At 44.0% G+C, this 16076-nt stretch overlaps 1 protein-coding gene across 7 annotated transcripts in view; it reads right to left on the minus strand.

Moving 5' to 3' along the window:
- CSNK1A1 (casein kinase 1 alpha 1) overlaps positions 4110 to 16076 on the minus strand; it is a 49587-nt gene continuing 37620 nt past the window's right edge. For 2 of the 7 annotated variants that reach the window (XR_002342016.1, XR_002342015.1), the window contains 3 exons: positions 15421 to 15527; positions 9748 to 13926; positions 4110 to 9015 (listed from right to left, as the gene is read on the minus strand). Coding sequence is in view for 5 of the 7 variants with exons in the window: in XM_003124088.3 (XP_003124136.1) it covers positions 6505 to 6512; positions 13778 to 13926; positions 15421 to 15527 (264 nt within the window). In the remaining 2 variants the exon portion in view is untranslated. Of the gene's footprint in view, positions 9016 to 9746; positions 13927 to 15420; positions 15528 to 16076 lie in introns of those variants that run through there. The other 5 variants (XM_003124088.3, XM_005661799.2, XM_021085007.1 and 2 more) reach the window with 3 other exon arrangements.

Raw genomic sequence — 16076 nt, forward strand, 5'->3', positions numbered from 1 at the left:
ATGTCCGTATTGGAGTCTCACGGGAACTGCCACCCCTGAATTCCCAGGGGCACACTGCCTGGCCCTTAAGAGACCCATCAAGTACTCCTGGATCACCATGCTACCCGCAACTAAAACTAATCTCTACTGTTGTTTGCACAAAACTTGCACTTCAGCACACAAGCTAAAAAACTGCATGCCCTCACAGAAAACTCAGAGGCAATAATTTAACACTTTCTTCACCACTTTGCAGGACAGGACAGTCAAGGATATTAAGAACATGCTGCCTTCATGGTTTCTGGCGGCCACACACATACACAAAATCTAGAGGCCAATTTATTAGTTTCACTGGCTCTAAATCAAGACTAAAATATGACATTCTTTTGTGTGTGTGTGTGTGTGTCTTTTTGTCTTTTCTAGGGCCGCTCCTGTGGCATATGGAGGTTCCCAGGCTAGGGGTGGAATCGGAGCTGTAGCCACCGGCCTACACCAGAGCCACAGCCACGCGAGATCCGAGCCGCGTCTGCAATCTACACCCCAGCTCACAGCAAGGCCAGATCCTTAACCCATTGAGCGAGGCCAGGGATTGAACCCGCAACCTCATGGTTCCTCGTCGGATTCATTAACCACTGCGCCACGACGGGAACTCCTAAAATATGGCATTCTTAATGGAGGTGCACGTTGCACAGTGCCAACCAGTTTTGCAATTAATGAAAAAAAAATTGATCAGCAACTGGGGAGAGCAGTTTCTGTTCTTACCTCCCACCTTTCTTCCAACCCCAAAATCGAATTCAGCACTTCATCACCACCAAGATGTGTGCCCCGGTCCTTTGGCCGAAAGCAAAGGGATGGCCGCCTGACGCCCCAAAGAAACTGCTTCTAATGGTGATTCAAACTACGTCACTTCTCGGAGTCAGTAACACCGATTCATGGTTATGTTGAGAAAAGGCCACATTTTTCTACCCCAGACCTTCTATTCCACACATGACATTATCAAGCTATGCAAGCATGACGGTACCGCAGGCAAAGAAAACACTCGCGGCGAACACGCCAGGACCTCAGAACCACCCACTTCTGTAAGCTTTTGCTTAAATGGAACCGCGCCAAAGTCAGAGTCACAAACACAGGCAAAAATAACTTGCTCAGATGTTTTATCCGGCAGAATGCAGATTTTACCCCTGCATTCCACTTACATCAGACATGGGCAACATACCCTAAATCATCCGATACTAGCAATTTCAGTCAACAGTCTTACGCTCACTTTAAATTTTTAATGAAGACTTTTGCCACTAGGAGCAACATTTTTGCCCCACTTTTTTTGTCTTTTTAGGGCTGCACCTGTGGCATGTGGAAGTTCCCAGGCTAGGGGTCAAATCAGAGCTACAGCCACCAGCCTACGCCACAGCACAGCCACGTGGGATCCGAGCCACATGTCTGCGACCTACACCACAGCTCACGGCAACGCCGGATCCTTAACCCACAGAGTGAGGCCAGGGATCAAACCCACAACCTCATAGATACTAGTGGGATTCGCTTCCACTGTGCCACCCGGGGAACTCCCAGTAAATGTTCATATAGATTTTCTAAGTGTTTGCGGCACTCGGTAGGAGCGTGGCTTAGTTCCCAGAGTATGAAGGGTCATGACTCTGTAACCTACCCTCTAGCGGCCAAGAAGCCTGTACGTATGTTTAAAAAGCAAATGTACGCAGTCAACCCCAAAATCTTCTCGACCGTTGGGTCTGTGTAAAGAGCATATGGATGTCACCTGTAAAATTACAAGGTAATGAAAAGCACAGATGACTTCTAAGGGTCTTGACTCAGTTCACGAGGACCCAGGATTAAGCTCGTGCTTGGCAGCTGGAACAAAGACCATATTTAGTAGATAAACGGGCAATTTACTGTTACCAGTGCAAAGGAAAACATTTTTAACTCCCGAGTATGAAGTTGAAGGGATCTGAAACTTTAAATGACATCTAAGAAGAGCCGGCATAAACACCGGATGTGCTTTTCCTGACCATGCCCGCAGCGCGCGGACGCTCCCAGGCCAGGGATTGAACCCGCACCACAGCAGGAACAACACTGGATCCTTAAGCCACAAGGCAACTCTTCAAACATCTAAGTTCTGACAGAGGCAGATAAAGCCAGGGTTCCCACCGGGGCCCTTTCTTTTGTGGTCCCCAGACCAGCTTGAGTGAGTTCTCCACCTCCAACCCACCCCTCAGTCAAAACGTGGCGATCCCTCCAACGGACACTTCCGGGGTCGTCCCTTCAAAGCGGCTCTGCAGCTGTTTTACTTGCTGCCTGCCACACTCTCGCATCTCTCGCTGGCCACTCCCAGCCAAGGCACCGGCCCGCATCTGCTCACATCTCTAGGCGCTCTCTCGAAGTCCTTCAGCTCCGAGTTGGGTATCCCTGCTAGGTGCTCCCACAGCCACCGAATGCTTGCTCTTCAGCAACAGTTCCTCGGGGCAAAACTCGCTCTCTCCCCACTACATCCCACCATCTCAGTCGCCTCTGAATCTGTGCGGCTGGTGCATCTCCCGACATCCTCAAGTGCAACTGGAAGGTGCGCTGTGATGCCAATGGCTAAAATCGTTTCTTCCAACTCCCCTTGCCCGTATTCACTTACACGAGTTCCTGTGGGGCAATGGGATCTGTGGTGTCCCCGCGGCACCAGATGGCACTTCGATCCCTGGCCCCACACAGTGGTTAAAGGATCCCACAGCATTGCTGCAGCTGCAGCATAGGTCACAACTCTGGCTCCTATCTGACCCCTGACCAGGGAACTCGCGTGCTGTGAGGTGCCGAAGGAAAACAAACAAATGTTTACCTATGAAAAACGCACAAGATTGGCGTGATAAATGGCCAAACAAACAGGAAATCCCGAATTTAACTCTGAGACGAACACCTGTAAGCTACAAGCTCTGGCGGGCATCCTCGCGGTGGAAGATGCGGACCTACCGGTTTCTCAGACTCCCTTCACCACCTCCGCCTTCCCTTTCTGCTCCGGCAGGTCACGCAGAAGCAGGTGCTCTGACTCCAAGCAACTCAACGCGGCTCCCGGTACTGACGACCATCACTGCTGCTACAAGTATTTCTTCCGAGTTTCAACCCAGACAGACGGACAAGAAAGGCAATCCAGCAGGAGTTCCTCAAAAGCCTCTTTAAAGGATCTAGTCTGATTCTGGGAAAAGGTATAATGAACCGACCCACCCCACCTGCTGGAAAAGGAGCCGAAATCAAGCAGAAGTGAGTTCCCAGGTCTCCCAAAGTTGCCGCGCTTTTGTTCTCAGCCTCCAGCAATGACACAATGAATCTGACCAACAACTGGGACAGCTCGTTTCTCTAACGGCTGTGATATTGCTCAACATTTTTATTACACATTTGCGTGTGTCCTCGAAATCGGCCTCACACATCATTTCAGAATATAATCCATTTTACTTCAATAATATACTGTCGGATGATTAAATACAGGACGCACAGCCTAGTTCAATTACTCTCACTCTCTGCCATCTTAGGCTCTCAATACATGATAAATGCACTCAAAGCTGTCAATAAATATATACTAGAGAAAGAATGGAAGGGGTTTATTTCTGTGGCGTGCGGGGGGGCGGTCCTCAAAACGTTGTGACTATGATTAAAGGACAGTCTCACTTGAAAGGGAACAGCACGTTTGAAATACAGTCTTTTACCTGTAACACTGTACTGTACCTCACACAGACTTACATGTTGTCACACGGTCAGCAGTCACCTGAAATACCGCCAAGTATCAGACTGGCCGAAAAGCGTCAACTATGTCACAGACTACGGTAAATGCGCAGAGCTAAGCGGAAACTCTCTAAGACAGGCCTTAGCACGATTCACTTTAGTCAAGTTCTAAGAGCCTATTCTTGAAACCTCAGCAAAGGTTAGAGAAAACGAGCTCAGCGGCCCAGATTCTAAAATCCTCTTGTTTGGCGTTTCTATTACAACAGAATTTTAAAATATCGCAAGGACTAGTATAAACAGGAAAATGGCTTAACATCTGCTGATAGAAACTAAGAAAAGCAACCCTCCAAACTCCAAATTTCCACTTGCAGCCACAGGAGCATCGGCACAACCATATGGGGAGGAGATAACCAGTCTCTCCCTTCATATATATTCTTTTTTATTTTCTTGTTATACCTTCCCAAAACAGAGACATTCAACAGTAGTTAGAATGGCCATCTCCCAACATTTAGAGGAACTGCACCCCCAGTGGGTGAACAAATCAAGAGTAACCTCGAGTTCGGCGGAGGAAGCCACCGCGGGGCTCAAGTGGTGAGGTCGTCCAATTTCAAAGTGATGTGTCTTCAACTTGTACCATCATTTTAGTGGAAAAACATAATTTAATTTGGTGAAATGAGATTCATCTCCCGACAGGATTAGTAACAGCATTCACTGAAATTCACATTCTTCTTGTGTGAACTGTGAAGATAATGGAATGACAATATACCAGGACAAAACACCTATCGTTTGATTTACAAAGCTAACAGCAGTTTTACATCTGCAACGTAATTAATTACAGACCAACTACACCACAACCTTTTCCAATGGCAAAATACAAAAAAGTTAAGTGTTACAAAAATATTTCAGAAAAAGTGCATAGTCTAAGTGCATAGTAAATAAAAGCACTGAAAAATATCTTGCTAGAGGGAGTTCAGCTTGGAAAAGTCATTACCAAAGCTAAACATTTTTATTTTACACAAACTATACTCAAAAATAGCTTTATGAGACTGATTTCTGGCTAAAAGTATCAAAGGGTTTATTAGTCGAGGAACAAGTACCTTAACCGACAGAGGTGGAGAGAAAGGAAACAAAACAAAGCAGCTGCCTCCCCCAAGTTCACACTCGTGATGGTGCCAGCAGGGATCCTTTCACGGCAGAACGTGTTAGTCACTGAAGTAGTTATTGCTAACGTGGTTTTCAAAAAAAAAGGAACAAATTAAACCTGACACAATCTGATCAAACACGTGTCAATTTACAATTTCAAGGTTATTTTAGAAAATACCCTACATTTAGACAATAGGCGCCTGGCAGCATTTCTCAGACAAAAGTTCTTTTAATTTATCTGGACATGCTATAAATGAAGAAATTACACTAAAGAATTGCTTAGCTTTTCTTTTTCTTGGGTCAGAAAGAGAAAAGAGCCACATATTAGGATTGAGACGAAGTGCAGCCAGGGAGGGCTGGCAATCCCAGAACCTCACAGGGTAGGTAAGATGCTTTTCCAAAGTTTCGGAGTCAACCTCCTCAGATCCAATTAGCAAGGAATTTAAAGAAAAGCTTCATTTTGTAGTTAAACCCTTTAACGCTTTCATTCTCATTCAAAATCAGTCCAGCTGTTCGTCTGAGGCTGCAGGAGTTACAATACCAAGTCCTGGCCCTTGCGGCTGCAGCACGAGGTATTGCGCCTGCAAGTCATTAAAAAAAGAAAATGGTAAGAATGCCTTTCGCTTCAAGGGAAAAAAATTTTTAAATAAAAACATTTGAGAAGTCCTCGTACTAAATCTAAAATGATTTGCAAAGGATAATTACATAACAAATGGCTTGAAATAGTCTCGTAAAAATTGGGGAGATTTTGATTTCATAGTGAGTCAGCAAGGCATTTTTTTGTTTTTAAAAAAATCTCATTTCCTTACAGAAACAGTTTTTAGTTTTTAATGAACTTGTAAACAAAAAAGAGCTCCCATTTCAAAATAAAAACAAAATCCCAGATCATATAGATGTTTACAGTGATTACATTTATCTAAGCAACATACACACATGTTCAGTTGTAAGATGTTAACTAAATTTCTGTGACAAATATGCTTTTTTTAATACCAAGAACATTATAGAGTTAATGCAGAGTCCTACGGATAATCTAGTAGTCACTAAGTTTTTCTTAAGTCTTCACTTTAGATGCTGTTATTTCTAGCACAGGTAAGCAGGCAGAGTCTTTCATATGCTCAAACACTGGAATCTTTGGTTGCTACCATATCAGCTGGCTTGCACACAAGAAGCCAACCATGTTAAGAATGTTTTAAGTGAACAACTTGCAAACCCCAGGGATGAAGAAACCCTAAGAACGCACAGCTGCGAGCATTTACAACCATCACAACTGCGGCTGAAGACTGTTCATGCCGTTCTTCTGAAGTGAGATCTCAAAGCAGTATAGTTCAAAAGAAAAGGTTTTAACAAAACAATTGGCATATGCACAATCTGTCCACCAATTTGTGTGTGTCAACCACTCAGTTAACTTTTCCACTTGAAAAAATGCAATAGAAAACTGGACACCATGTCTCACTATCTCAGTTAATATTCACAATTACAGCGGCTACAACTCGGGACGCAGTATCGCCAGTGCTGCCCAGAGCCAGTTTATACCGAAATGAAGTTCTTTACACCAAGGAAATGGTTGTCCACAGCCACTGGCTAGTGTACATATGAACTAAAATGTCTAGATTTGGGGAGAAACAAATGCTGCTCCGATCATCTGCTCTGCTGCTTCTGTTCCTCGATTCATGCTTAGAAACCTATTTAGAAAAATCAAAACAGAAAAGAGAATGTTAAAACTCCAAGTCAGAAAGTTCTCAACCGCACCCAAGGTAGGGAAACAGTTCCTTTTCCGTCTATGTGAAAATCACTAGGTCAGCGTTTAAAAACAGAGAAACGGGAAAGTGTTCTGTTCGGGATGCCTCTAGGCGGGAGCCGCACACAGTGAGGGAAAGAAAGCCTTCCGTCCAGCAGGACTCGGGACAGAGGGAGGTTTAGGAGCAGCTGCAGTAAGCCCGCTGTGTCTACTTCCATATTTCTAGTACCTGGAGTACAGGATGTCTTCAAATATTTGTCTAATAAAAAATAAGACTGCTCTGTTTTAACTAGAAAGTATACTTTAACCATATTATGAGCAGGAACCTTCCTGTATAGCATTTCTGATACAAATGAGGAACAAAAGGCTTTCATGATAAGTGTATTCAAGGCATAATTATCTGCGTTATTCCACTGAACACAAACCTGCTAAATATTTAAAGCATGATTTTTACACAGGAGCCTCAGACTTTAAAAGAAGGGTACTTCCATACTTCTACATTAAAAACCTTAGTTTTATCGCCGATTTGAACATGTAAACAAGTGAGGCTTCCGTGGCTTTACTTCAAGCCTCACCAACCTGTAAACACACCTCTCTTCACCCACAAATCAGACTGCAGACCTCCCACAGAAGGCAGGTTTGAACAGAAGGCGTCCCAGGTAGGTCTACCTACGGCGAAAGGCAACAAGGAACAGGGCCATCCCCACCTGTGCAGCCATGGCCGAAGGCAGAGGGACACCCACCCCGTCATTATCAGTGTCCTCCTCTCACCTACGGGCCTCCTTTAGGGCTTCACTGCCCCTTTGTCCAACTGTTCTCTCCTGGCCCACTCTTATCACCTACTTCCTGAGCACAAGCCATGTTTCTGTCCATCATAAGCTGCTCCTTTTTTTGGTACTTTGACATTTGCTGGACTTTTATTTTATTTTGTGGAATAAATGAAATATTTCTGTAAATTCACTTTTTACACACTATGCAATGCCTTCGTTTTTTCAAAGATAATACCGAACAGTAACAGATCACTTCTTGGTAAATATTCTCTCACTACCTTGTTATCTAGGAGGCTTTGCACTTGAGGGCAGGCTGGCCCCTTCATTCACTCAGGAAGTACCTCCTGACAAGCCCTAAAGACACCGATGTGCACGCATGCTGCACTCTGCTGTCTCTCCAAGGTGCCCGGCAACCGAGCAGGTGCAGGAGAGACCTTCGTTGCCATCCCAAGGACTAAGTTCACACAGCAAATGCCAAAAAGGAAAGATACCTACTGAAACTTTCTGCAAATGGACACCCCAGGGAATACTGCCTATCGGATGCATCTTCTAAACAGGATTAGCAGTGTAAACGCAAAAAGAAGGCTGTCAAATCAGAGCTGAATTAAAATCTGACCTTATACTGTAATTGAGGTCCAATGTTAACAGGGATGAGCTGAACAGCAATGACCCTTAGCCCAACGAGCATTTGGTTTCAAGGCCTGCAACCACTGTCGCACATAATAAAAAGCCCTTCACAGCCACTAAAACCGCTGAGTGTTCTTTCCGCATAGCCTTCTTACACTGGTACTCTTCACTGAAGGATTTATTACAGGTATCCCCTACTTTTCCAAAGTCCACTTTATACCACTGCACTTTTCATCAAAGACCTACATTAGCACCGGTGTTCACTAAGGGGATTTTTGCCTTTGTTTCACTGGCAGCCCAGAGCAGGGGCGGTCTCTGCCGGGACCTACCCTCAGCCTTGCCCTGCCTCAGCTTGTACGCTGTCTGCAAGCATCTCTGCTCCACCCCCATTCATGAGCAGGAGGCATCCTGAGGTAACGCCTTCTTTACACCATTTCACTTGTAAAAGCTTTCACGGGAATGCTCTACTTAGATAGAGGGGAAAGTTGTTCTATGTTGAATATCCAACCGACTGGATATTCAAAATGGAAACTGCTGTCACGGTAATGGGGGGAAAAAGCCCCCAAAACAAACATAAGTTACATTGGCAGTCAAAATATTAGCAGATTCTTGTGTCTTTAACAGGCGTAAGAATTGTGTCTGTTCATCTCTTAGCGGGACATCTGAAGAACTGCTGGGCCAGGGAATAATTACAGTTGTTTAGGGGCTGGTTAAAAGCTGGCCTAACAACATTCCCGGAGAACAGAGCAGTCAAATCCAGATTTCATTCTTCAGACTGGCCGACGGCAGGACCCTCCACCCAGGGATCAGTTTTTCCAGTGAGCTGTCCTAAAACGTTACTGTTGCTTGTTTAGGAAAAATCTCATTGGGAGCATCTGCTGGGTGGTCACCGTTTTCAATCTTGCAGCGAGTAAGCATTCTTCCCCCAGGGTGCGTCAGTCCCTGGTGTGTCTTGCGGTTTAGGTGGTGTCAAACAGCTTCTAAAAGTCCAAAGACTCATCTTCACTGCAACAGTCAAAACAAAGAATGAAGGACTGAATCCCTTTGTTCCTAAAAAACAAGGAGGAAAAAAAAAAAAAAGGCTTAAGATAGGGCTGGAACATTAATGCGACAAATTCAGGAGTTCATAGCTACATTTAAGTTTCTTTTCAAATCTGCAAAAAGAGAAAAAAACGTTTATTTTGTATGACTAACCAAGATAGGCTATCCTCCAATGGGAAACCTAAAAAGTATGGATCGCTCACACTTGTGCGTTAAGACAGACCTGGTCGTTTCTTTTTAACAGAACCACAGACTAGTTCAAGAGGTACTAATAGGAAAGGCCAGGACGTGTGTAATGTGCTTGTAAAAATCTAGGATCCTTTCACAGGATAACTTTCTCACATTAATTTTGGGCATGATGTCCATATTCACCAGACAATGCCATTTACAGGAACTTCTCCCATAACACGCTTGCAGGGTTTTTTTGGTTGCCACGAGTCAGAATTGAGCTTAGAGAATTCTGTATCAGATTGGCAGCATCAAAATTAAAGAAAAACAAACAAAACAACAACTACAATCACTCTTCCTTTCCCATAGAAACTAAACAAGTATTAAATTGGGAAGAGAAAGAAGATTTTATTTTTATCGCTACAAATAAGATAAATGACAGCTTTTAAGTACAGCAGGCACACACCATCCCTAAGCTGCATTTAAGAGACTGCTCATCTTTCCTCTGTCTTTCTTCCCTTTAACGGAATTCATTCTGCTACACATTTCTAAGGTGGCTCAAGTGTAAAATACCTGTTTCAAGTGATTCCTTCCCCAACTGGCAGACGGTCTGCATTGGACACCGCCGAGCAGCACTCCATTCCTCTAGGTCTTCTGACTGCTGTCAGCCCGCCACGTCGCAAAGTTGTTGAGACGCAGCAAGCCTTCGAGACGTGGGCTTCAGGTCACCACAAGTCAGCTCTCAAGTGCTCGTCTTCATTTCCTGTTGGGCTATTTGGTTCTTTTCTCTCCAGCTTTACTGTCCACAGTGAGAAAAAGCTGACAAAGATTTCAGCAAACAGACGCAGCTCCCTGGCACGTCTCTGGATTGAGAGTATTCAGAGTAGAGCAGTCTCTCCAGATATTTCAAGGTCTTCCCCTGTGATTTGGTTTACGTTGCTGAATGACCAGCCCCGTTCCTAGCAGCGATTGGTGAAGCCAGAAAAAGGGAAGCTAGACATGAGTAGTAAGTGAAGCCCAGTAAACACTGGGAGGTCATTCAAGGAAGACCATGGATGTGTAGGACATGTGATGGAAAACCTATTTCTCATCTACCAAAGGCCAAAAAGTTGACACCCATGCACGTCACGGCAAAGCTACGCTTCGTCCTGACGCCCACAGTCGTGACCAGATGGCTCAGGTGACGCGAGTAACAAGAGTCATGTGAGGCTCCACTTGGCTCCACTACCCTCTGAAATTCTCCCCATCTCTGCCTCAGCGGAGGAGATGGGGAACTTAGGTAGATCCTGAATGTCCTAAAAAGACTTCCTTTTCCTTTACTACTTCAAGGTCTTGCAAAGCACTTTCCTTATAATCGCATATAGTTCAAGCAAAGGGAGTAAAAATGCATTTGGAAGTGCAGAGATGAAAATCTCTTCTTTCCCTCTTTGCTGTGTGTGAAACAGTAATTACAGCCTGTGGTACCTGAGCACGTGGCAACAGGACAGACACCTCATAGTAGAGATCAGAGCATCATTAGGAAAGAGGCCTTGGACCTTAGTCTTCTGGTGGGCTTTGAAATGGAGTCTTTCAAAAGACCATTTCTTTAGAAAAGCAAAGAAAAGTCTACTGTATCTAATAAGCCCATCACAGCTGAATAGTCAGACTTTGAAGCCACCATCTGGGGGATATTCCCCTCCCTCCTTCCCGCCGGAACGCATGGGCCTGCAATAGAGATTTACCTGCTGAAGATTCATTTAAGAAACGAAAGTATCTGATGTGGAAACCCCCAAAGGTATAACTAGTGAATAACGAATAATCTATAGGATGTCTATATGCATTTTTGGGGCCACATCTACAGCATGAAGCTCCTGGCCAGGGATCAAACCCATGCCACAGCAGGAACTATATAGGATTTCTTTCTTTCTTTTTTTGGGGGGGTCTTTTTGCCTTTTCCAGGGCTGCTCCCGTGGCATATGGAGGTTCCCAGGCTAGGGGTCGAATCAGAGCTGTAGCCGTCAGCCTACCCCACAGTCACAGCAATGTGGGATCCGAGCCGCACCTGCGACCTACACCACAGCTCATGGCAATGCCGGATCCTTAACCCACTGAGCAAGGGAAGGGACCAAACCCACAACCTCATGGTTCCTAGTCGGATTCGTTAACCACTGAGCCACCACGGGAACTCCCTATATAGGATTTCTTAAAATCAATAAATATGGAGCTGGAGGAGCTCTTCCCTGAATAAAAAACGACTGTGGGGAACCCTATATGCTTTCAAACCCCTTTATTACTGAGAGAAGGACACCAGCAGTAAGTAAAGCTGGAACAGTTGTTTTTAAGCTCTAGGCTTCATAGGAGATTTCTCACTGAACCCAATTCGGGTAACTGGGTGGGGGGAGAGGTCAGCCAGGGAACAGGCTTCCCATACGTATTTCATGCCACCCTCAAACCTGCTGTGCTATGCTATGGTTTTATGTACCAGGGTTTTGTGTAAGATTTGTTTAGAGCACAAAGTTCTATGTCCAAAATAATACAAATCAAAGATTAAAAGGAATTGTGTTGTCTGTATTCTGTGGAGAGGCATGTTTTAACAGCAAGCAGTATTTTACTTGGAGTCAAAACATACAGCCTGGAAACGCCTTTCTGAAAGCAGTCAATATGTGGCGTGCTTTATGAAAAGTCCAATTTTTCAAAATGTTGCAAATCCAGGTTCATGTGATAATGTGTATAGTCCCAGTGTCAAATAATGCTATGAATTTTTTTTAAGATCTTAAGTTGTTTTTATGAAAAACAGCTACAATACAAAAGTAAGGATTAAACTTAAGTTTAATTACAATTTTTTCCAAGGAAACATACTAACTCAATGGATCCAACTTCTCATCTTTTAGACCTGGATAAGGCAGGACAAAAATTCTGCTTGTTTATTGAGTAAGAGATACAGAGTAAACTAACAATGGAACTAGCTCAAGATAAGATAATTCCTTCTGAAGGCTGCTGAAAGCCTGAAGGGAAGTGTTCCCGGTCCAACTCGAGATTTTCACCTAATTTAATTCTAGACACCATGATGTTCCTATCACCCAGCCAGCTTTAGCCAACACTTGGGCTCATCTGGGAGAGAAAGCAAATACACTGCAGCTGCCAACCTGTCAGTTTAGAGGGTCTATGTGGTCTCACCCAACAGGCAGGACCCCTCCTCAGCAATACTAGCCACCTACCTCACTAAGAACTTGCTGAATGGCGCTTAGTTATGCAACGACTCAAAAGGGACAATTAGGTCCCAACTGTGATGCAGAGGCAGAGCACTGGGCAAGCTTTAGTATTTGCTCTCCTCACCTCCAACTTCTCATTAAGAACTCCCACTCCCTAAACCTTCAACTGTGGATCCTTCCCAGATACAGAAACATGGAAGCCAAGTATTTCAACTTCATTCCTAACAGATGAGCTGCTGGGATGAGGACGACATCAGTTAACTACACTTTTTGAAAAACATCCTCAGATTAGAGCCTAGTTGTAAATTACAAAAATTTTTTTAAACACAACACTAAAAATATGGACCAAAGAAGACCAAGTTCAGACTAGAGCAGGCGTTCAGAAATTAAATAATCAGAACCCAAAATCAAACCTTACGTGCCCACCACTTGCAGGAAGTAGGCAAGTATCTGGAGGTAAGCCCCAGAAAGGGGAAAAGAAAAAAACGAAAACAAAAACACAGGAGTTGAACTGCACGGCAACAGTCGTAAGAAATGGCCCTGTGCCCTGACAGTTCCACTCCGCAGCACTAGGAGTGCCAGGGAGAGAAAGGAGACAGACTAGCAGCTCAATGGCATTTGCCCCAGTTGATGCTTTTATTCAATTTGTATGGAACAGCTAGAGAATTCAATTCCATGGTGGACCCCTGGACCCTGAATATTTGTACACTTAAAAAAAATCAAATCTTAAGGAAAAAAACGATTTTGAAATTAAAAACACATTAACTAGCAACGGAAGATCTATTTTTGTGATGAAGACGTGCCAAGCTTTTCAGTCGTCTGAGCTTTAAGAGCATGTCCACAGCGCTCTGCACTGAGCAGACAGACACTCTGGGGGCAATGCCAGACCCACCTCTTAAAATTAGATCACGTTCCCACTTTTCCATTTTAAACGTGAAATAGAGCTTTAACATGCAGAAAAAGGCTTAACACTGTTAGTCTGAAGGAAAAGTCAAAATATCAAGGCTAACCAGATTCATTATTAAAAATCAACAAGTGTTAGGTCTAGGATTTTGGATTGCTTGATCACACCATATTCCCAAGACCAAATATTTATTTTGGAAAGGGTTAATGAATGAGTAAAAAAGATGCAGTTGTTAAAAATGACCCAAAATCCCAAGAGGAATGATATAAATATACACACATATATGTATATACAAATACATATACATATATATATATATGAACAAGGACATTTGGGTTTAAAGTTAGTAGTCAAATTTTCCAAGGACGTCTTTTTTTAAAACAAAGAGCCAAATTTTTATGTATTTTAAACCACCTCCTCGATCTAACACTGTTAGATATGGATGAATGACCCAATTTTGTGTTCAATTTTCTCCCCCTGGAACGTCACTTGGTTCTTGGCTACTAACCTTTCATGTTACTCTTGGTTTTGTCAGTTTGCTTGCCTGTGGGGGTTTGGGCCTGCTGACCCTGCCCACTTGAAGAGGCTGCTTGCTGTGCTGCTTTCTGCTTTAACATTGTCCAGTCAAATGTGTAGTCATATTGGTGATTCAGGGTCCTGGAAAACGAAACACTGTATGTCATCCCATTAATAATAGGGTCGAATCACTCTACCTCACTTTTCAGACAGTGACAGTATTTTTTTAAGGCCACACGCACAGCACATGGAGGTTCCCAGGCTAGGGGTCCAATCGGAGCTGCGGCTGCCAGCCTACACCACAGCCACAGCAACGCCAGGAGGAAATGAATATTTTCTCTTAAGTGTGATAGCTTCTGTAAGATTTCTTTCCCTGTCGATGACTTAACTGCTCAGTTAATTCCATTTTTTACACATCACAATTGGAGGAAATGATGTCACCCACCACTGTGGTCTGCTGTTTTCTTTCTTTTCTTTTTGTCTTTTGTCTTTTTAGGGCTGCACTCATGGCATATGGAGGTTTCCAGGCAGGGGTCCAATCAGAGCTACAGCTGCTGGCCTACAGCACAGCCACAGCAACGCAGGATCTGAGCCGTGTCTCTGACCTACACCACAGCTCACAGCAACGCCAGATCCTTAAACCCTCTGAGCAAGGCCAGGGATCGAACCCGCAACCTCATGGTTCCTAATCGGATTCGTTAACCACTGAGCCACGATGGGAACCCCTGGTCTGCTGTTTTCAAGAATAAGCCCGCTCCCTTTTCAAAAAGAAGCTGCCTTTGGTCTTTCTTAAAAGGAGGAGGGGAGTGAGAATGAAATGCAGCATGAACAACAAAAGCAGAGTCAAGCTGTCAGTCATCTGAAGGGCTATTCCTAGTAGGAGGTACCCCCTAAAAACAAATCGGGGTGCATATGGGGCCGAAGTCTATGAGGGAGATGCCCAAGCTGGTGGCCTGGGAAGACTTTTCTGGGATTGGAGGTTCGCCCCTAATTCTTGCTGTCCAACTAAGATTCTGAACTACTTTACGCTTCTCCCTGTGTTGGAGATGGTGTGTGGGTTACACCTAGGGACCTTAAGAGTTTAACTGCTGTTCATCTTGGTATCGAATAGGGTCTCTACCAAGCTGGAGAGCCCCGGGTGCCACCAACAGTCACTTGCGTCTGATGTGATTGTGTAAGTACTGTGGAAAACTTACATTCTACTTCGAGTTTGATTCAACGATCTCTCCAACCTAAATTAAAATATCTCGAGTACATTTGGAAATGGAAAAATGTCACAGTTTCCTTTCTTTCTTTCTTTCTTGTCTTCTTGCCTTTTCTAGGGCTGCTCCTGCAGCATATGGAGGTTTCCAGGCTAGGGGTCTAATCAGAGCTGTAGCCACCGGCCTACACCACAGCTCACGGCAACGCCGCATCCTTAACCCACTGGGCGAGGCCAGGGATTGAACCCGAAACGTCATGGTTCCTAGTCGGATTCGTTAACCACTGAGCCACAAGGGGAACTGCCACAGTCACAGTTTCTTAACATTTTATTTATATTGGTTAGACCCACTTTTACGTGCTTTTTGTTAGAACAGTATGCTGGGTGGATTTAACTAATTTCCCTCACTGGCGTTCACAGTCTTAGAAACTGACCTGAAAAGAATGCGGAATAGCTGTCTCAGGTACATGTAATCCGGGGCTTCCTCAAAGCGCAGCCCACGACAATAGTTTAAGTACATGGCAAATTCTGCAGGAAACCCCTATGAGTTAAAGCACAAAATGAAAACAAAACTTATTTTAAGACAGAAAAACAAATACACTTAAATACAAGCAAAAAATGTATTTGAGAATATTTTACTACTTTGCTGGAAGATCTGAGAACTAAAATAATTGACTTGGTATCCTCTTTAAAAATTTAATCACCCTGACATTCTTAGTAGGAATAATCTTTTAATATTGATAGAAGAAATATATACCCTTTATAGTATTGTTTTAAGTAATTAAGACATCTCACTCATTAACCTATTATCTTTTTTTTTTTTTTTCCTTTTTGGCAGCATATGGAAGTTCCCAGGCTAGGGGTCAAACTGGAATTGCAGCTGCTGGCCTACACCACAGTCACAGCAAGGCGGGATCGGAGCCGTGTCTGCGACCTACACCACAGCTGATAGTAACGCCAGATGCTTAACCCACTAAGTGAGGCCAGGGATCGAACCTGCATCCTCACGGATGCTAATCAGGTTCGTCAACCGCTGAGCCATGACGGGAACTCCAATATATAAACATTTTTAAGACTGCAGGTATTAGTC

The sequence above is a fragment of the Sus scrofa genome, chromosome 2, assembly GCF_000003025.6.
Source record: "Sus scrofa isolate TJ Tabasco breed Duroc chromosome 2, Sscrofa11.1, whole genome shotgun sequence".
Lineage (NCBI taxonomy): Eukaryota > Metazoa > Chordata > Mammalia > Artiodactyla > Suidae > Sus > Sus scrofa.